This window comes from Numenius arquata, chromosome 10, assembly GCF_964106895.1.
Source record: "Numenius arquata chromosome 10, bNumArq3.hap1.1, whole genome shotgun sequence".
In the NCBI taxonomy this organism is placed as follows: domain Eukaryota; kingdom Metazoa; phylum Chordata; class Aves; order Charadriiformes; family Scolopacidae; genus Numenius; species Numenius arquata.
Window position 1 is genome coordinate 7530769 of NC_133585.1, and position 23339 is coordinate 7554107.

The following is a 23339-nucleotide window of genomic DNA, read 5'->3' on the forward strand; positions in this document are numbered from 1 at the left end:
GAAGATTTATAATTATGGAGTAGTCGTCCTCCCCCTCCCCCTTTCCTTTTTGAGACAAAGAAAAACAGAAAAATAACTTTCAGAAGAACCATTTGATGGTTCTTTTTTTCCCCTTTGAACAGAGTAATAGCTTTGTATAAGCTTCCCAGAGGCTTGGATATTAATTGCACTTGAAGTCAATAAATTTTAGAGTCATGTGTGTCCAGGACTTACCCATCATTGCTATAAATGGGGAAGAAGGCTATACAAGACTGCCAGATTCACCAGGCCTGCACAGTTGCTTGGCTATGTGAAAGACCACATGAATTTATTTTCTTCAGATAAAGAAAAATGTTGTTGTCATATCATTTGGTCTTATAAGAAGCCAAACTTCTTCCACGTTAAACAAAAAACTCTATTAAATGGAAGAAAAAGGGAAGATCGTGTTTTATCGTCTTTCTATGATTTGTTTTAGTACCCCATTTGTCGGCTGGTCTTGCCTGAATGGACTTTTGATAGACCATGGAGTGGTCTCATGAAGCTTCTGGTGATGTATGCTGTGGAACCACTTCAGAAATGGAGAATGGTCTCAAGCCTATGGGTCATTATTTGCTTCTTTGGTGATTGTTTGAATTGGTTCTTTCTTGACTTCATCATCTCTCTAAAATATTCCATTCAGTTAAATAATTGCTCTTAATAACAGTGCAGTGAGTCATCTGGTAGAGGTTTCATGCCTGACCTCCAGCTTCATGATCTCCAAGCATACTATGTTGGCTTTGCCAAAGACTTTTTAAGGCAGAGAAGCGCATTGGGGAAGTGGCAGAAATCTCATATTACTACAGAGGCACCCAACGTGTCTAACTTCTGTTTGGCATGCATGCAATTTTATTTTAACAGCGATATCTACCTCAACATCTCCGTGTTATGTGGCATCATGGTCTACTTCAGATAAGGTGGCTACTAATATTGTGAATAAAGCCACATAAATGCTGCTGATCCTGTGTAACTTGTCCCAAATAGAATAGCTTCCTAGTCTCAAGGACGCAGTATGGCCTGGTCTGATATGCTTCCAGACATGCTTCTTTCTCCTGATCTTACACTCTGGGGTACAAAGTGGGTTGTTCCTTCCATTGACCACACTGCACTATGGCTAGGATTTACCCGGAGTTCAGTGCAAGGCAACTGAGCCATGACATACTGTTTTGTGGCCATTAGAAATGTATTGACTAGTTGTGAGCTGGTTTCAATGTGACTTGGTGAAGGGGAAGGGTGGAGCCTTATTATTGTCATAATGAAGCATCAAATACTTAGAAGCAGGGTTGCAGTGTTCTGCTGAATTAAGTTACAGTTTGGTTCAGCTTCAAAAATTGTCTTCTGTTTCATAAAGATCAAAAGCAGTTTTCCAAAACTGCTCAAAAGCAGTAAGCTTTAGTGGCATGTGAAGTAAAACAGCAGGTTTCTACAGCAAAACATTAACAAGATTGCACCAGACAGAGGTGGTGCTAGTAGAAAATTGGAGGTAAAGAGTGGGTGACATTAGATTGATTCTCTCTGTCAGATGGAAAACTCTCTTTTCAGTAACTATTCACAACAAAATATGAAGTCCTCTGTAAAACGGTACGTTGGGGAGTGCAAGCTGCTGCTATCCAGCACACTACTCCCACAGCAGAAGACATAATAAGTTATTTTCTTGGTCAACCCATTATACCATTTGACTAAATTACTCCAAGTTAGATTTTTAAAACAAGAAGTGTGAATTTCAGCCAAGGAATCCCTCTTACCATGTTTTCTTAATATTTAAATTCTTTAGAGAGGCTGCTCCTATGTATTATAGGCTTAATGGATAAAATACAGAAATAATAATAAAAAAATCTGCTGTAAAATATTTCTTTTAAAGCAAAAAGCAGAAAATGTGAGAACTCCAAGACCTCACATTTGAAGTGAGGTTCAACTTCATTGAGAGAAAGTATCTAAGGATGTATGAAAAAATATTGTCAAAAGACAGAATTATTAGTGATTAAACATGGCTTTTTGAGAGCATGCTTCTTTCAGTTCAACGTTACGTAGGTGCATATATGTACTTAAGTACAGCAGCCTCACATGACTGTCTTGAAGATTTACCAACACAGACACACGAATCTGCCTGCTCACCCTTTGCCTTAATAAGTAACGATGAAAAAATTTAATAGTATTTTATCCGTCCATCAAAACAATTGCATCTGACTACTGGCTGAGTAACGTTTGTAAGGCTGATATGTACCATGCATTTAAGTATATATTTGTGTTTCAGCTTTTTTCCTCCATAGTACCAGTGCAACAAAGATACATGGTATGTCTGCCATACAGTCAAAATCTTTAAATAGTGCTACAAAACTGCTAATCTAAAATAATTTTAATCTAAATGAAAAAGAAGATAGGGAACCATGATTTGGCAAAGTATGTTTTTCTTTACCTTGTTCATTTTGAATTCCTCAGGAATACGAATGCGATGTTAAAGGGTGAAAGCAGTTTGAGAATTATGCCAGTCACAGCCTTCTTGAACTGGGACCCACAGCCCTGACAGCTATTAAAAAGCAAAGTTACTTTTGGTTCTGATTTTGTATAATGAGCGCATGACAAAAAAGGGGTTTACTTCTACATTATCTTGCAGGTGTAACTCTGCTGTCTGTCACCTTATCCCATATTTTATTTTGATGAAGAGAGAACATTAGGGAGAAAAAAATAAAATCTCTTCATCAAAAAGCTTAACAGGAAAGAAAAAAGTCTCAAGACAATGTCATGTATTGCTGGTTATTTGTGATGGTTAAAAGAATTATCTGAAAACAAAGAAGTCTTTCACAATGAATCTAAAACACAAAAGCTTTAATAACATTTACATCTGTGTATCATCCATGTCTCCAAATGCAAGTCATGAATAACACATAAACTAGAGTATATAGGGAACAGAAGTGCTAGCACATCATTTAAAATCCAACACACCCCATCGTCAGTGGAATCAAATACACAGCAGGAATGGTTCCAGTTGATAGACACACAATGAAGTCATTGAAAATGAAAACATATTAATTATGTTCCTAAAGGTTAAGATAGTAATGGCTGAATTCTCTAATCCTGGAATAATATGAATGCCTCAAATCCATGCAGGAAAAGTGTGTAATGTTTCAAAAATTGTGGAAAATTTAGTTGGAATTCACTTATTTGTGTCTCACCCATGGCTGACTCCGCAGCATGGGGGGTAAGAGGGGGAAGAGCAGGAAGTGCAAGACAAAGACAAAACCAGGGAGACTTATCAACAAAAAAAGATGTTCTTGGTCCAAACAAGGCACTTGCACTACATGAGCTAATTGTAAGAATAGGCCATTTCTAAACTGCAGCTGTTATGTGCTTAAGCAAACCCTGCTGGGAGAAATGCTTTGTAGAACACCTCTGCTAACACAGACACACAGAGCGCCCTTTAATAGAGGAATTCATTCAAAGTGCAGTGTTTAAGGGAAACCTTTTCCGCTTCCAAATTTTCCTGAGCTTATTACAGGATGTGATCCTAGCTTGTCACTCTGACATAGGTTTCCCTTAAATGTTTTCTATTTTCATTATCTTTTCGCCTGTGTTAAATCAAAACAACAGAGGCTGAAGGCTGTGTGTGTGTGTTGGGAAATGATTAAGGGGGGCTGAGGGGGAGCGTTCAGGTTGTGTGATAGACAATGATAGGTGTCAAAAAACCCACAAAACACCTAGCTTGGTCGCGGTCATTTTCTTTGTATAACAACATTTTTTATTTTTTATTTATTTTTTTTTTGTCCCTGGGGACTAGTAAGATCAGCCATATAGTAGTTAATTTTAGACGTATTCTTTCTCTACTCTTTTCTTCTCCCTCCTCCAAATCCTCACCCATGCATCTCTGACACAAGGCTATTGCACCTGGGTTCCTAACTATATTAACTCCATTGTGCTGGTGTGCTGAGTGCCCCTGATCCTTAAAGTCTTTATGCTAAAACCCAAATCCTCCCAACAGCAAGGGGTTAATTGTCTGCTTTCAATGCACTTTAAAACTCTCAGCTCTTGGGAATGATGTTTCCATGAGGGTTGAATGTAATTATAAAATAATATAGGCACTCTGTCTTATTTTCAGTGAGTGATACTTAAGTCTTTGCTGTTGTTGCAGCATGTATTTATATTGGGGCTCTTCCTTCAGTGTACTCAATGCAAGGTATTTGCAAATTTGAGCCTTTGGGCTTTAAATGTTGTGCTGCTTCTTCTGTTCCTTATTCACTACAGATTATGTATAATTGATGACCTGCATTTACAGACATGGGTGGTATACAGATGTAAATGTTATTATAGCTTTTATATTTTATGTTCTCTCTGAAAGATCATTTTGTCTTTGAATAATACTCCTGTTCAGATTTTGGGGGGTTTATCTCTAAAAGAGAATATGAAATGGATATTGCACATCGTATATTTCTTAAAAGTAATTTGGAATTTTAGGGTATGGGATTGGTGGTGACTGATACACTGCCTGGATGAGATATATCCCTTTGAAAATAACAGCGCCAGTACATGCCTGCATCTGTCTAACCTCATAATTCACTTTCACATTGGGTTATGGATGTCTGCATTCAGTGAGTCTATCTTCCCTTTAGGTATTATTTCAGCCCTTTGAGATAATAAGGAAAGTTTAATTGCGTTGTTAATTGATTTTTTGCACAACATTATTACCTTGATTGATTGCAGAGTTGATGAAAATGTTAGACACAGGCAGTGTAAAGTATCAGCCCAGTAAGGAGTGGGAGCCTTGTGGAGAATAGATAACCTTGATGTTAAGAGCTATATCCTTCAGATATGTCTTCCCTTGACATATTGATGGCCCTTGAAAAGGGAAAAGCTGATTGTATGCAGAATGCAATCATTAAACCCACTTCAGCTGGCTGTTGATTAATTTGTTTTTTCCTGAAGGATCTAGTTAAAGAGAAGGCCTCACTAGTATCAACAGCAGCCATTTTCCAAGCTTCAGATTATTCTTAACCCTCTCCTAGAAGAATGAAAAATGATACTGTCTTAGTTTAGACAGGCAAATTGTCTGAAAACATTCAGTCCAACTGCAATTTGGGGATTATAACACTCACTTTACCCCGTTAACTACTGCTTCCTCTGTGACCTCTCCTCCCCCTGCCTTCAGTATTCAGCTTCGCCACAGCCACAGCCAGCAGAAAGTCACGTTTGATGTTTTCTGAGTAAGGCCAGTGTCTGTTCTCAGTAGAGATGCCAACAGGGATGTCAAGCGTGTTTTGCCCAAAGACTGAAATACTTCAGTAGCATATAGCTGCTTCCCAGGAGCCTCTCTGAAAGGACCAGAGGGTTCACTGCACACACGTAAGTGGTTAAGCTTTACTTATCCCTGAAAAGATCTTTCTCGTATAATTTTTTGTTACTGCTTTTGAGATCTTTGAGGTCTTCAGTAGGACAATTGTGCTGTGCGTTGCTTCTATCAGAGAGCACAAAGGCTGCTGTGGAAGTCAGTGTCCCCAGTACTCGCTCCTTCAGCGCAGAGACTGTTCCGTGCTGCCCCAGGCTTAGCAGCAGCAGCCACGTACCCTGATGTTGGATTTGTTTAACCAAACAGTGACTGTATGTGATGAGCTTCCCCACTGTGATTTCATGCAATGGTCTAATCCTGGGCTACCTGCTGCCTTCAGAGAACTTTCTGTCTTAATGGCATCTACTCTGAGAGCAAAGATGAAGGGCAACCTACAAGAGCCATTGCCTAAGTGGCCTTCCTTGGCCAAAAAACATTCTCTGGATTGAGGGACAGCTTCCGTCTGAAGCATTTCTTCCATTTGTCATTGCAAATGACCCAAGACATCTGAAATATTTATGCAGATTTAACCAAGCAATCGAATGTCTCAGAAACAGAATGTTGTAGAGGTTTTATCCTTCAGTTAACCATTTAAAGGATATTTGGTAAAGTAGTAGGTAGCAGGTTATTGTTTCCTGTTTACCTTAGTAGTCTCAAAGACAGTTGCTGTTAATTTGTGCTTGTGAGTGATACAGCGATCAGTGTTGCTTGATTGTTTGGCCAGATGTGTTTTATTAGGTCCGATGTGCACATTTGCCAGTTGGCTCCTTTTTAATATGGGGACATGTTAACTTACGACATAGTCATAGTCTGACAAATTCGAACCAGCCAAATAAGTGAGTAATATTTCAAGCTGTCAAAGCGGGTGAATACTGATTAACTGACACACTCCAAAAGCTCTCACCAATATCCGTGTTCCAGTGGAAAACGTTTACTAAGCATAATACTTGTTAGAAAGTCTTTGGTGCTTTGACTAAACTTTAATGACTCTGACCCTAATGGAGGGGTTTTAATGTGCCTCTCTAGCTATTTCTTAGCCCCCTATCTTTTATCTTTAGCAAAAGCTTCCATAGAGGCTCAAAGTACGCTTACAAACTATGTTCCTCCATCCACTGTGATTTAACCTTCAGCCTCCCTCTCATTAGCATGTTTTTAATAGGAGGCTGAGGAAGGGAGAAAAGAGTTGAGGATAGGAAACAATGACAATGTTTTGGCATTCAGTACTGGAAGCAGCCAGTGTTTGGGAACTAGGCTGTGGCCTGTAAGTATTTAGCAAGAGCAGATGGTGTTGTATGTGATATAGCGTAGAACAAAATTCTGCTAAAAGGCAAGCCCAGACTTAGTCCAGAGAACTAGAGATTTGCTGAACACTTTAAGCATTTGGATCCAGATGCATTTCTGATTTCATTTGGTGCTATATAACAACAGCTATAGAAGAGAGAAAGGAGCTCACCAGTTGTGTGGGGTCCGGATGTGTCTTACAAAGTGCCAAATGCCTTCAGCTTTCACTGGAAATCAAGGGAATCCAGGGCCTTGTAGTATCAGCTTCTTAAAAAACACTTGGGTTTGTATTAGGAAGAATCATAGCAATCCTATCATTAGCAATTAGTTAAATGTTTCCTTTGTTTCTGAGAAAGGGATTGTGGAAAGGAGCAAGTAATGGCATGCAAAGAAGGTTCCCTTAACTGTATCATAATGTGACAGCAGCACTATTTCATTATGCTCTTTAATTTTATTTGAGAGACTTTCTTTCCCAGCTTTAAAAATAAAAAGCAACTTGTCTTTATTTCAGATGACTCTCTTGAGAAATTTCAAACCAGTTGAGCCAGACTGAATTTTGTATAGCTTTTTTTTTCCTAATGTGAACTCCTCCAGCAGGAATACATTTGAGATCCAAAAGCAAGTTTTACTCATGAGATGAGCCAAATTTATGTCTAAACTCTCCAGAAGGGCCCTGCTGCTCAAATTTTTTTCACATAAGAATTTGTAATTTTATTGGAATGCTTGCAGACTTTCCGAACAATTATTCCAAAAGTTTGCTTTCTGCCCCATAAATCATGGTACATTTGTTTAATTCTACAACAGTTACTAAAAGAGCTTACTTCCCTCTTTTTTCCCCCTTCACATTTTACTGCTAATGCAATCTGTGCGTGGTTACAGTTTGTGAAGTACAATATAATTATACTCACTTTCTGTTTTCTTAATGACCCTGTCATTCTTTATGGTTTAACTCCATTGCTGATTAATGTAAGTATTATTAGTAGAATGTAGCCCAAAGTATAGAGCAGCCTACAGAAATGCCATTTTTTGCATACGTTAGCCAAATTAACTGAAAATTTTCTAAGTTAATATGGTGAGTGTACACTGAACAGCTGAACTTTAATATATGGTAGGGATGGGATTTTATGACCTCCTTTTCCTCCACCCTTCTGAATATATTAAAAGTGTCACTTCAGTGATCATACTGTTGCATTATCAAAGGTAATAGAAAGATCGTTCAAAACAGCGCTGCAATTTAAGTTGTGAATGTGAGAGAATAACAAGTGCCAGCCCAGCTGCAGTGGAAGCCGGTGGTGGAGACGGACAGTCACCTCCCCCCCAGACAACATTTTGAGCCTTTTGTTCAGACCACTGCCCAGTGACATCCTTTTGTAGCCATCCGTATACACAAACCGACGCTCACTGAGATTAGTCCACCAGAAGTCAGGCTCCTGGGCGAAAGGCTGAAAGCAGAGGTTGTATAAATATAGGCTTTGATCATGACAGAACAAGAAATTGGCTGCAAAACTAACAAACAGTATTGCTTTAATTGTCATATCGGAATATTTAGTTTGCTGGTGTGGCCCGTTTTTTAGACAAATGCATGCTGCCCTCTAGTGCTGATGCTCTCGGCTTGACGCTGCCTGGCGGGAGGGAAGCCGGGGAGATGGTTCTGCTTTGGCGGGGAGTGGCTTTTTGCTGGTTACTGAAATTGCTGGTCCGGTCTCGGGTATTTGGTCATTAATAGAAAAAAAAAAAAAAAAGTAAGCTCTTGTGACATTGGTTTAGAGATGAAGGGTATTTTAACAGATGAAATCTGAATTGCACTGGATATTTACAGTAATTTGTTCTGCCTTTACTAGTTCTATTTAGACCATGTATGAGAGAATAAGATATACGAAGAAGTGTTTTAAAAGACTAAAAGAACTGTGAACCCATACTTCCTTTCCCCCGTCCCCTTCAAGGGTATTCAATATATCCAGAGTTAAATATCACTTCACCCATAATATCTGGCATGCTGAAGCTTTCTGTGCACTTAGGTTTCTTTGACTGCTCTACCTGGCTGACTATACAATCTATGTATCTGAGTAATTAAAAAAATCTGCTTTAAAATTTCAATATATTCCACAAGAAATATTTCCATCCATGATGTTATTTGAGAGTGCAAAATAGTAAAGGTGCACTGAAGAAACAAAAGCATTTGGGGTTCGTTTGGTGCTTTTTGCTTCATTTTCACAAGAAAGAGACGTCTTCCCCCCTCTAACATATTTCTTGATGATGGTTACAATAAGCATGGAAAGATTCCAAAGAAATCCCAAGTGTAGGACCTTAAATTGTAACAATGATACCCAGAGGAGTACAGAACTGGTTAATGATTTAAAGTATTATGCCCTAAATGCTCCTATTTTAGCCAACAGTTAGAGAATCTGTAGACAGCACATGCCCAGATCAAAGCTGATCTTGTCAATGTCATTCAAGGAGGGAGAGATACCCTCCTTTCCCCCTTCTCTCCCCCCTACCCTTTTTTTAAACAAAGTATGACATCTGAGGAACAGTGTGTTGATTGTTCCACTGCCAGGATACGCATAATGGAAACATTAGCTCCAAGATAACTTTTAATCTGTCAGCCTAATGGCTCCTTAATGTGTAGAGGGCTTTAAATGTATGTCAGCCAGGGCTGTATAAAGTAATATAGTTTGTGGCCTGAATGGATCTAGATGACTCCGCACCATGACACAATATGGTTTATTATTAAGTATCAGCTCATCAGCTTATTCCCACGGACTTGGACAAGCTTCTCAATTTTCCAGTAACAGATTATGTGAGAAAAAGCTTGCAGTGCATTTTTTTTCTTTCCTCTTTTTTCTCCCCTCCCTCCCCCCTTCCAAATTACAAGTTTCATCCCCAGCTGCATTGGGAGCCCTGAAGTGTATTTACAGCAGGCTGCACTTTATCACACATCAGCTTGACTGCTAGTTTACACTGAACATTTATGCAGCTCCCTTGGCCTGGGATGCAAACTTCACATCTTTGTATTCCTATCACCTTCATTGCAAATTTTTCCAACATCCTCTCCCTGTTGACTGCTTTCCTTCCCCTCCCCTGCTCTCGCTTCCCCACATACTCCCCCCTTCCTACAAACAGGCCAGTGAGACTTGACATGTCACAGTACTTGTCTGAGCAGGATACTTGCAATAATTCAGTCTTAGTTTGCCTGCTCTGATTTCTCTCAGCTCTAGTTTAGGTGTATAATTCCAACACCATTGCTGTGGACTGGGTTTGATTTTGTACTTTCTGGTAATTCTTTCAGTCTGAAAGTCCACTTTGTGCCCCATGCTGTAGGGTGCCCAGAGGAAAATATTATCACTTTCTGGCATCCCTGTGCAGGGAGCAGAGAAAAAAAGAGGTAATTCATCTCCCCTGAACGGGAAGGTTACCTTCCTGTAGTGTTACCCACAGAGGCAGGGGAGAATCAGGATCAGCAGTTTGCTACTGAAGGAGAATGTCCTTCTCCAGGAAACCTGCAATGGACCACATTCCCTAATCTATGGGACCTCTTTGGGAATATTTGAGGACCACTCTGTGAGTATTGTGGCCATGGTGTGGGAAATCTGCTTTAGCCGCAGTGAGCTCTGTCCTCAGCCTTCTCAAGCACAACCTGATCCCTTATACACAGACAGTTTTGGAGGAATTATGCGTTATTTTTGCTGACATTTAGTGTTTCTATCCTCTTAAAAAATAAACTAATTAGTTTATAATATAAGGAAAATTAGTATTTGTGCATTTGTAATTTGAGCACTTGTGAGTATTTTATGATACTATTTTAGGGAATTTTTGTCTGGTTTTGGTTTATTACTATGATATTTCAGGTCTTTATAAGATAACCCTTCTACCGCATTCAGCTGTAGCACAAGCAAAGACACGCATGTCCTTATCTGGTGTATCCTTCTCTTTCTGTTGCTCCCTCAGCTCCGGTTTAAGGAGTTTAGATCCTGTGTCTTGACTCCAACCTGTAGTCTGGAATCTGGAAACTGCAGTTGCAACAAACAGATTTAATTGTAGTAGTCAGAGATCCTTCACATCAGCGATGACAGCTGCAACTCTTCTGTTCTCTTCCTGTGTCACATTGCAGTTTTTGAGCGTCAGCTTCTCCATACTGACAGTGGTTTATTTGCTGGGGCAGGATGAAAGTCTGAGAGGACCTCTCTGATTTACATACTTGACTGCTCTTGGGAGGATGTAGTGACCCAGGTGATCCTTTACACCTTTTCCTATCTTCCAAGTGATCTCCTCAGATTCCTGTATCAGAGAGGTCATAGGCTGGAGTGTATTCAATAGAAACAATCTTTCTGTGCACCAGAAGACAATATGAAATCTGTAATTCCCTCCCTTCTTGTCCTATAAGCTTATGGTTTTAAATTTTTGATTAAATTTGATTGATGTTACAGACCATGGACCAACAACAAGAAGTTGTTCTTTTCCATTATTGGCTCTAACAGATCTCCAAAAGCACAGGATTTCTTGTTTCTGATTGCTCAAACTATTGTTCTTGTTTATAAAAATGTATTTCTACATAAACAACTATGAAGGCCCAACTACAAATAAATAAATGTCAGCAAGTTAAAGCAGATGAATGAACCTTAGAAGAGCGAGTGACTTGGACAAACACGCAATGTTTTGGGGAAAAAAAAACAGTCCTCTTTTTTTTTTTTTTTTTTCCCATTTGTAAAGTATCTCCCTGATGTTACAGCCACAAGTCCTAGTAGAACTAAAAGAGCACTACTTGGGTCCAATTCAACTTTTTGTATATTCTTTTTTTCCTATCACTGTTAGATATTCAGCATCTTTCCTCTCCTCCTCTCCCACTCCCTCTCAGCCCCCACCCTAGTGTACTGTGAAGCTTTACCTGTATCTGTGACACCAAATTTCAAGCTGATTTGGCTGAAAGTCAGGCTAATGTTTTTATGGTTTTGGTTTGGGTTTTTTTGGTCTCTCTTTTTTTTTTTTTTTTTTTTTTAATGATTAATTGAGGATTACAAAGCAAATTTTTGAAGTAGGGTGTTTTGAAATACTTTGATGCTTTTTACAACATTCAGTTGTTTTAATGTTCTTAATGATGATTATAAAATAGATGGTTCAGGTACAATTACGTGGAATGTTTTTTTTTTTTTAAACTGAAATGATTGTGTGAGTATGTATAACTTAATTATCCCAATTTAGCAGAAAAAAAATAACCTACGTGCTACTGGAAGGTAAGAGCATTAGGCTCGTAATTTCTTGAAAATCTGTAGTACTTTATTTCTCATAGAAGGTCAAAGTGGAATTGAAAATAAGAAGTTGTCAACCAGACAACTAGATAAAGTTGTTAGAATTTCCATGAAGATAAATCTAAAATGAAAAATGACTAAACTCCTGTACAAAGGGTGTTGTTTTTTTTTTTTTTTCAAACCAATTTACTTCTCCTTAGATGAAAAGGTTTTTAAGAGTTTTAAATTAATTCAACGGATGGAGGTGTTTTGCCTGAATCAGTAGCATTGTAGACTTGAAACTGTTTGTAGATAGGTATTTATTCTCTAAATGTTGTAGGCAGGGAATTATTTTCATTTAAAGGAAGTTTATATTAATATTTAAGGGAATTTTGCAACTTCTGTTCATTAATTGTAGAAAATGCCCAAGTGCCTATGAAAAAAATGATAATGGTATTGATATTTCATCCTGAAGGGTCTCAAAACAATTTACAGATTGGTAGTATAACCACACTGAAACGCACCCAGCTTCTTGGTGGAACATGGCAGCTGTTTAATAGCCCATAGCAAAACTATACAACAGCAGGTTGTGGAAAAAGACATGAATATGGATCAAATACAAATTGGCAGTGGAGGATTTAGTTACTGTACTCAAATTGAAGTTAGGCAAAGTAGAATTCTGCTAGAATATTGAGTCTGTGTGTGAAGCACTACACTTTATCTGACCACAGCTCCTGGTATGAGGACCTGTGGTTGGCCCATCTGAAAGACAGGCAGAGGCCTGTATACTAAAGTGTAATCCCTGATGTATACTGTAGACCAATCTTTTTGACAAATTTAATTGTGAATACTTTGCTGTTTGCACTTGCAGAGGGGTTTATTAAAAACATTTGATGTTAAAATGGGTGCCTGAAGGGGGATCTTAGGCAGATGTAGCAATAGATTTTGAAGGGGGTGGCAAGAGTTTTGGCTTGACTACTTAGTTTTAGTAATTACTTTTTACCGAAAACGGAATGCTACTGCAGAAGGCTGTGTTGCTAACAGCTGCCCCAGCTGTGATGGCTGAGAGGCGTTTTGTTTTGTTTTTTAAATAGATGTAGAGCATTCATTTGCTAGGAAAAAAGCAAACCAAGAAAGACAACAAGAAGCTACCAGACAATAATTCCCTCAGGTCACTGTTGGCCTGAGCTGAATTTTGACCTGTGACTGAAGCTGTATGATCTATAGCTCTAGCACATCCCATTGCAACTTCTTTTTACCATTTTCCATAAAACACATGAAGAATCTGCAAACTTTTTTTTGCTCTGGGAAAGTGTATGGAAGTCCGACTGCACCATAGCTCTCTGCAACACATGCCCAATTTAAAAGGAGCAAATATGACTTGAACAATTTTTCATGTGCTTTAGTATGCATGTATGTATTTATTTATTTATTTGGATAATTGAGTTTTCCCTCAGCTAAGGAAAAGCTGCTGTTGCTGACATTACAATGTGTTTGTGAAGAAAGACTGATACCACAACACATGCAAGCAACTGCAAGGTCATTACTTACCCAGCATAATTAGAACATCCATTCTGAAGGGGGAAAACATTTAAAAGATAAAGAGTGAATTTAAAAATGATTCTTCCCATTGCATTTTTTTCATAATTATAGTTTTAACAGCTTCTGCTGATGGTAGAAGCAGCTACTTAAGAAAAATTAGAAGCCTCATTCGGGGAAGATGATCCCTCAAGAGACCTTGTGTTGTCATTTCTCAAGAACCACGAGCAGAAACCTCATTCAGGATACTGTGTGGTGTTTTGATGTATATGGGGTATACTTAGCTTATTATGGCCAGTGCTGGATATTTTAATTAAAAACCACCACAACAGCCACAGATGTATTGTTTCCCCCTTATTCCTCCTCCTGTCTTGCACAAATGTACTCCTGTCCCTGAACAGCAAAGAACGAAAACCATAGCAGATAGGCAGGAGAGAAGCAGTAGGTTTCCTAAATTCATGTGTGACCTATATTAGCATCAAAATTCTCATTGCAGCACACAAGCCTTTTGTACTTCTCTGACTTTTCTGTGGTTGCCAAAGGGAGGTGGGAAATGGAGAGGGAAAACAAAACCAAACAAAAAAACAACCAGTCACCGCATTTAATTTATGAGCAAGATTATTGTTTTACAAATAACCTTCATGATAAATAAAGTCTCATGGCAACATTTTCAGCTGTGCTTTTATCAAGACTCTCTGAGCGGTGTGTGTAATATGCCTGGCAATCGAATCACAGCTGTGTGCCTGGGTAGGGAATCTCTGCGGAGACAACACTTCCTTAATTTAAACAATTGTAGGCTGCAGGAGTTCAAAAATTTCAGCTGACTTTAACTGTCACTAGCCCAAGCACCTTTATCCCCAGGCGAGCAGCAGCAGCTGGATTTCATTTCCTGCTGCCAGACTGTCCGACATCTTTGCTGAACATCCCGGGAACTGAGCGTCTTTACTTTAAGGATTTTATTCAAGGTGACAGCTCCTCACACTTTAGCGTTCAGATCACCTCAAGTAGCTGAGATATCAGTGAAAATGAGAGCACTTCTCCAGCAAACTCCAAATTTAGATTGACTGAGGTTATCCTTAGGCCTCTAGGCCCAGCCTCCACGACAGCACAGGCCTGCCAGTAACTTTAAAACTACAGCGGAGTTTGTAATGATGTCTGGGGAGAAATATTCTGCCGGAGCAGTGGAGGATACTATAAGCGATAGGAAATGATGTCAGATTTAGTTAGGGCTGGAGACAGTGTTAGAATATACTTGGCATAATATGGCACCGGTATCTCTGTCAGCATCTCTGTTTTCTGTCACCGCACACAATCCCAGGCCTGTCTGTAGCCCTGACAGTGTCTTTTCAGATCAGGTTATTGCCAACTCGGAGACTGGCTCAGCGCAGCGCCATACAGCCCCCTTTGTTTGAAGTCTGCCCTTTTGTCATTAATGCACTTGATGTCTATTTAAATCTGACGGTGAATGCAGTATCTGTTTTCCTGTCAAGAGATCATTGACAATATTAATACCTCATGTCCTTGCCTCATTTTCTAAGCGCTGACACCTAGCTACAGTCTCCAGCATTCATCAAACAGCACTCTCTCACCAGCATCTCTATAAACAGTCTTGCTTCCAGTCCTTAAGAAATGCGGCAGACCTCAAACAAGACTTTTATCAATGCCAGTGAAAAAGGAGTCTGAAGAATGCCATTAATAAACTGTTCGTATCCTTTACATTTAGAGCTCTAAATGGCCTTGTTACCAACCTAATGCCTGCTGCAGTTTGACTTGGAATATCATCTGTTTAGGGGGGAAAAAAACCCTTGCTTTTCATTAGATGCTTCTTTAGGAATGATGATATCATGCCTTGAATGTGGAAACTGCTCCACTAGTGAAATTATTGAAATTGAAATTATTGAAGAAAGCTCCGAGGAGGAGGGGAAAGGGATAAGGCACTGCACCATATAGTCCCCATTTGTATTATCCTGAAGAGAAATGTGTTTTTCACAACAAATGACAGGCCTATCAATTTATATTTTTTTTTTTTTCTATGGGAATACGTTACTATCCTGATGTCTTAGAAGGAAAGAAGAGCATGGGTTAACATTAATCTTGTACATGACTTCCAAGGCTTTGATTGCTTATCTGATGCACGTTATACTGGGAAAATAGATGCAGAATATAAAAGCTTGCATACTTAATTCATACTGCAGGTGAGCAGAATATTTGCTGTGTGAGTCGTGGGAAGCTAAAACAGCGATGAATTGAGGATCTGCTCCTCCCCCATCTTTACCCTTTATGTAAGGCGGTGTTTGTCTCCTTTGGGCTAGGTTATGTTTGCCCTTACGGGGGTGAGTGGGCCAGGTTCTTCAGGGATTGCTGTGTTAAGACACTCCCAAGGTAGAGGAGACTCTTTCACTTTACTTCCGTGCGTGGGAGATGACTTTAATTTGACTACACGTGCCTGGGGGCACAAAGAACAACTCTGCTAGGAAAATTTAACATCTTTGAGGATGTTCACAGGTGGGATGTGACTGTGAACTTACGCTTTCACATACCACTTAGTACCACCAGAGGGGATGCTTCTGAGTAAGGTATTCGGATCTGTAGGTATGTGTGTCTCACCCACAGCAGTTAAGGCTTCCTCAGGCATCTTGCTGCCTGTACCTGCTGAGAATAATGTGCCTTGTCTCCCAAAAGCAGCATTCTGGCTGATTTTTGAAAGCATCCTCTACGTAATGGTATTTAGCTTAATTTATAATTGCATCTTGCTCATGGGATGTTGTTTAGAGAGCTACTTTGGAAATGTTTTTACTAAATGGCTATTTGTATGTCTGGAAAAAACATGGAGTCTGGACGGCTAACCATTAGGAAGGTCCATGTTCTGTCCCACATCTGTCGGTGACTTCCCATGTGGATTTCAGCTGGTCACTTCAGTTCTCTGCCACTGCAAAGCAGGGATGGTTTTAGGTGCGTGCAGGGTGGCCTTGTGAAGGTTTGAAAGGTTTTCCCTGGATTCACATTAAACTGTAACTATTTGTTGCTTTTTTTCTTTTTGGTTTTAGTCATCAGGAAAACCCTGTACACGTGTAGCAGGGAGATTACAGAGAGTGCAAAATGTAACTTCAACCCTGACTTCCTTGTTTTCAAAAGCAGGAGAGAAGTACTGGGATATAAAACGTAGTGTATGATGTGTCAGTGTTATGTCATTCAATTTTTTGAAGACACTTGTGGGTGTATGTTTAACAAGATAGGTCTTGCAGGTATTTGAGCATGTTTTCCCAATGGATTCAAAGCTGCCAATTGAAATGGTAATACTGAATATTTCAAATGCACAAACTTTCTTTTGCAGGACAAGAGAAAACTGTTCCCTCCCCACCTTCAAATTTCCCTAGTTATGTGCTTTATTTGTGTATCATGCCACTGTTGTCCTAATTGTAATTAATTTTCCTTTTATTGTAGGCATTTTGGGAAAATGCCGCTACATTTACTATGGAAAACATTCTGAGGGCAACAGATTCATCCGAGACGACCAGCTATAAAACACAGCATTGTTTCATGCCTCTTCAATGCCTCCACATAAGAAGCACAAATTGCATCTCAATTTTAAGCATGTAACTAAAGTTCTCTAGTGCCTTCTGCTGACTTTGCCAAGCCTGTCAAGATCATCCTTCTATCTTAGTCTGAGTAGTCACATAGAGATTGACATGATTGCCTTTAAGCAGGTCCCATCCACCAGTGTGACAGACAGCTGCAGCCGAGCACCCGGCCTGACAGGAGGAGCACCGTGATGGATTGCCTGGTCCAATTGCTGCTCGCAGAAGAGCAGGGGTCACACCTGGGGCTTCAGTGAGCATGCTCCATCCCTCTGCGCCTCGGCAAAAGCAACGCTTTTATCTCTAGCTTGCCTGTTGAGCAAAAGTGGCTGGTGATATCAAAGTGTTTATAAAAGAGAGAGGCTATAATTTCAGATGAAAAAGCCCTTATCTGTTCTTATTTTTTAGCCTGTGAATTAAGCGCTTGTGTTTCTATCATCTCATACATGCTTACACAAATCCTTTCACAGTGGTTTTTTTCTGTTTGGTGTCCACTCCCAAATGAGCCTAGATGGATTATTTTTTCTTCCTGAAAATATTTTGGCCATGCAAAGTATTATCAATTTGTATAGTTTTTTATATGCAAGGGAAAAGGATTTAAGCAATTTTGCAGACAAACAAAATTTGCTAATTCTTATATTGCATCTCAACATTTACTAACTCTGACCTTCAGAAAAGCAATCATTTTTAATGCTGTAGAATAGTGGCACAGCTTAACTCTATATACGTGGAAGAAACCTTCAATTGTGATATTGACAGTGCATATTATTACTGGTTTATTGCACAAGATATTTTTAACTTGCACAGAGATTACATTTAGAATTAAATGCTTAAATTTGGAAAGAAAAAAGTGCTTAAAAGAAGTGATATAAAATAAAATTGCCACCAGATGGGTTTGATTATTCAGAGGGGAAAAAAGTCAATAAAAGTAACTGGTGGAATTAACATAATTAACAGCTTTACTAATATGCTGTAGAGACAAGTTCTGATTAATCCCTTTTGATGTCTATGTAAGAAAGGCTATTGTCAAATTTTCAGTGGAAAAAATAAAATTGCATGGTATATTTCCTGCTTTTCTGATAGGCAGGTTAGACATATGTAGAATTGTGAACTTGTTACTGTGAAAAAAAATCCAATACTTTATATGTATATTGTTTTAAGTGCCACTAGATACAATGGGATTGGCCAAGGAATATGCAAAACTTCTGACCTCTGTGCTGTTCCAAACCCATGCATATTGGTCCCAGTTGAGAGCCATCACTGTCTGGCTTTTCCTGTCTTGTTTGAAGTTACTTGGTGGTCTTAATTCACTTTCCTGGTTGAAAAAATGTCAGTTTTTAGAAGTTACCTACTTTTTGGGGCTATTACCAGTTACTGTTGTAGGTGTAGGTGGAAGTGAACTGGATATTTGAAGGCAATCGTGAAATCAGGTTTGACCAACAAAAAAGAATGAGCCGTTGGCAGAGCGACAAAGAAAAGCTGCTGCTGAACGTTTTAGGCCTTATTCAGTAAATGGAAGTCTTCACTCACTCTGAAAGTCTATAATAAATCTTTAACAGATACTTAAAATCAGTGACAAACGTAGAAATATCCAGTTAGAACCACCTGCGGTTCAAATTGAGCTCTGAGCTGTTTGCCATACAAACTGGTGTCGGGAAAGCATGTTTTGGCCACTTGTAACGTCTCTGCTAATGTCATAGATGGTTACAAAAGAAATTCCAATTCACGTTAGAAGTCCTAAGAGATATAAGATAAAGGAAAACTACATGCCACTTTTTTAATAAAAAAAAATCATTAGAAATATTTAGGGCACTTGTCTCTTCGTTACCAAAATAACCACAATCCTAGTTTGTTCATATCATATTGTCTGTTTTGAATGCTCCACACATTTTGGCCATGGCATATTATAGACAGCAGGGTTCTGAATAAGGGTGTTTAGAATAACCTAATGTCACTTTCAGTCTGGTTGCATATATGTTCTTGTCTTTATAAAAGGCTTTAACCCTGCCTCAAACAATAAACAGCACTTGCAAACTGACCGCATGATTTCTCCATCTTTATTTTGCTTGTTTACTTTTCCTAATGTCAAAACCATTTGTATCATTTTCAGGAGTGTTTTCTTCTCAGCAAAGCTTTGGAGGCAAAAATATTTTTGGAATGAGATGTGATCAAAGTCTCTTCCATTTTGGTTTTTGTTTTCACTTGGGGGATTATATACCTATAGTTAAATATGGTAAAGCCCTAATTAAAATTTGCTCAAAGGGAATTCACACTAAATGTCACTGAATCTGGAAAATCAAAAGGATAATCTGTGAAAAATTATTTAATATTACTAACATATTAGGATGTTATTTAAAAACAAGCATGGATGTTTGTTACTGTTTAACAGTAATATAATTTTTTTTTTATATGCAGAGCACTTTATTTTTAGATTTCTTCTGCTGAAGTTCTGTTTTAAGAGATGGCAAACTTTTCAAACCAGGGACTGCTATCTACACTTCGCTCTTTCCTTGGTGGGAACTCTGCCTGAATTTCTTAACTGAAATGAGTATCATATAGGATGAAAATTGCAGTAATCTAAGAGATTCCACTCTCTCCTTTACTCTCCTTCTCCATACATGGCACATCTTTCCCTCTCAAGATCAACTAGGCTATTAAAAATAAAAGATCTACCTACAAAGCTGTAAGGATTTCAAAATGTGTATCTTTCCAAGGAACCACTGCATTCTTGGTTCTTTGTGTTGTCATAAGAAAAATTTTGGCCAGCTGTGTTTCTTGATGGTTGACAAGGCTTGAGATCCACAGTGTGCTTGAATAAGTAATCTTCAAATACTACAACTTTTAAAAAAAAAATATCCACACTTCAGTTTTATGTTCAGTCTTGTGATGGCCAGTACTTTGGCTTTTGGCAGACATCACATGTCTTCACAAATGAAGACTAGGAGGGGAATGGTTTTACTAGGAGCTGCCTCTAGTAGCTGTGCTGTCTTAGTGCATTCCTAACGTTATATATGGCCAATGATAATTCCTAACCTTTTAATTAAAAATAAGGAAAAAATCCAAACTACAATATTTAAGTGAAATTTTAAAGATAAATGACCTTCAGTGAAAATCCTACTGTTATGGATACACAGACCTAACTTTAGAGCAAACTGGCTCTAGCTGCATGTGTTGCATGCATAAATGATTTATGAGATTGCTGAAAGTGTGTTACTACTGAAACCACTTTTTTCTACTTTGTTAGGGCCGAGTCTCACAATACTTTTTCTAGTATTTTCTTTGCTCAAACCCTGAGTCCCTTGGAAGTTGATGTTATTATCCGTGAGAGTCAGGGTTACCAGTATTGGAAGGCTGGTATGCAGCTCCCTTTTTAATATATTTGGTTCTTTGAGCAGAGATTCAGCAACATGATTGCTGAATGTTCAATTCTCACGTCGTCTTTGCAGATGAAAAATCACTGTATGTTGGTCTTCTGTTGCTCCCATTTAAGTCAGAAGAAACAAACCTGTCTTGCTTTTGAAAATTCTTTCTGTAAATTACAGGGTTCACTTGCTGCCAGTGGATGTATTAATATTTTTTATTCCTGCCAACAATATGAGTATGCTGGGAAATGTTTACCCCCCGCAGAACATTGCTAGATGCTGCCTTTGTGGTGAGGTTCTGAATCAGCCCATTTTATACTGACTCAGGCTGAGTCTTACCACATATTTCTTCTTTATGTGGTGTGATAGTTGGCACGTGAGTCTCTGCTTGCCCAGTTTGGGAAAGTTTATTTTTTTTTACTCCGTGTACAACTGTCTGTCTTTCTGCTTTGTTGAATGGTTGGCATATGTGAAAGAAGGAGATGAAATTCAGCTTTCCAGAGGTGTAACCGTATAGCCAAGATTGAGGCTGTATCTTTGGCACTTAGATTTCTAAGTATCCCTTTGCAGGGATGTCTGGGGAACCTGACAGTGAATCAGGTGATGTGAAGTCAGAGGTCTTGCATGGCTTGCGAGCTGCTGTCCTCTGTTCCCAAAGATCTCTAGCTGTGTCCTTCTCTGCTTCAATTGCCATGTCATTGATCTGCAAGCAAGTGATGGCATGAAATAAGTAAGTGCTCCCCTTTTGTTTTTAAAGTGAAATTTCTGCTTCACCGCTTGTAGTATAACAATTGAAATGCATAGTTTGCCTTTTCAGTGTTTTTGTATATACATCTGGTAACCGTTACATCTCTCTGGCTAGTCTTTTTCTGCAATTTAGTTAAAATCTGCTTTCTGCATTCCTTTCTACTCCTAGTAATGGGAATAAAACAAAACAAACAAGATATGATTGTGAGAAAACAACCATCTAAAGATGCTACCGTGGAACCATGCTGATGTTAACGACCCTGCGTGACAGGTGGGCATTGCCATATACAGACATGTCTCAATGGCTTGAAGGACCAAGATGTCTTATGCCTTCTGGTTTGGAGCTTTTTTGCAGTTAGCCTGTGAGTGTGAACAGCTGATATAGCCTTTGATTTCCTTGTACCACTCCAGCAGTATTAGGTGGTCAGAGAAGGCTGTCTTACCTACAGTTAATGCTCATTTTGCTTCTAATATTATCCGAATAAGCTACCAAGGTCTTGGATTATATGAGTGTTAAGCTCAAGAAAAATAGCTTCTTCCAATCATTTATAACTTGTTGTAAGAAGTCTTAAGAGTATTTTTGTTGGTGTTTGTTATATGAGAATGTGCAGGATATACCCAGCACTCCTATTTCGTCAAAACTGATTGAATTAATGTATTTTCTGTATGTAGTACTAAAGCAGCTGAATCTTTCTAAAAGTTACCTTTTAGGTTAGATGACTCTGATGGACTTGCCTCTGGTAGTGTTGTCAACCTGAAGCTGACCCTTTCTTAGAGTTGCTGACAATTAGATTAAGGTTTCAGATCAGGATTTTCACAAGCCTTCAAGGAGCAGATATTTTTAAGGACAAGCTAAGTCGTGGTCATGGCACATTCACAAAATATCATCATCATCATTTCAGCATTTTAAGGAAACAGAATCTTGGAAAATATGTTCAGTTCTAGGATTGTTATGTTCATAGGTTTCAACATAAAATATATTTCATATTATCACATTATATGCAATGTTTGGTCTGTGACAGCAAGTTCCTAAATGTGTTCAAAACAACCTTCCAACACAAGTTTAAAATTTCTTGCAAATATTTTGCATTCTGTTTGACAGTTTTGCTGCCAATTCAAGAACAAAACTGTAAAGTCAAGGGGGTTTTAAACCTAGTTTTACCTTAACCTAGAAGTTTTTAAACAGATCATCTGACCTCTCATCCACAATTCCATAGATCCTCTTAGAACAAAAATATATTGTATTATAGTTTTATAATAAAATACATAGAAAGGAATCTGTTTGCACATGTCAGTATTAAATGTAAGTCTTAATTCAGTATTATGTTTGGAAGTAGAGAGGACTTTCACAGGATCTCTTCAGATCGTACTCAGTGGTAGAAGAGTGCAGCTTAAGAAATTCTACATTACTTTTACATTTGAACGGGGAAAAACAAATAAAGAATATCAAAGTAACAGAAATTGATATTGCTGGCATAATTTTTATCTGTAATTGCCCTCCTAGTTTTAAATTAACACTATTTTTGCAATTGAATATTTAATGTTAAATATAGGGAAACAAAGAAAGGAGATTTCTGAAGACAATCTGCTTATTCATTTTATAGGCTTCTCTGATTTTATAAGACCTTTGAAACAATGTGTGCACTCAATTATCTAGCATTCAGTGTATCTACTGAGTAAGCAGACAGTTGTGGACTTCAGGGAATTTTCAAACACACGTGCTGTTCAACCTTAGCAATTTTCTTTTACCTAGGAATTGTTTTCAGAAATTCCCATATAATGAAATTTCTGTTTAAGTTGATAGCTGTAAATGAGGGCATAGTTGCTTCATTTCCTTTTGACAATAAGCCAAATTCATCCCTGGTGGAGCTCCATTGATTTAACTCTACTTGAGCTAAGCTACACTGGGGATGAATTTGGCCCAGCTTGAGATTTTTTTATTCATTTTTTCTTTAATTTCCTTTAGCTTAGTAGTCGATTTAGGGCTGGTCAGAGGATTACAATGCAAGAGAGGGGAAAAGCAAAACTTCTCTGCTCAAGAGTCATTTCCTTTTTAATACCCTACTGATTTAACCATGACTTGTAATGTGTTTCAGGTAGCCAAATTTCAACATCAATTTTGGAAGAAAGTTCACTATACTTTGAGTCTCCTTCCTTGGCTACTTCCCAAACCACCAAATCACCACCTACTATACAATGCACATATTATAAAAGGCAATGGAAATGTCAGTGCACTGGGAAATGATATGGATAAACTGCAGTTATCAGCTGGTGC

The 23339-nt window shown here is 38.5% G+C and overlaps 1 protein-coding gene across 1 annotated transcript in view; it reads left to right on the forward strand.

The window, feature by feature from the left end:
• LRMDA (leucine rich melanocyte differentiation associated) overlaps positions 1 to 16901 on the forward strand; it is a 666001-nt gene extending 649100 nt beyond the window's left edge. Inside the window, exon 7 of the mRNA XM_074155105.1 lies at positions 16822 to 16901. Within this exon, the coding sequence (XP_074011206.1) occupies positions 16822 to 16901 (80 nt within the window). The remainder of the gene's footprint in view (positions 1 to 16821) is intronic.
• The last annotated feature ends 6438 nt before the right edge of the window (positions 16902 to 23339 follow it).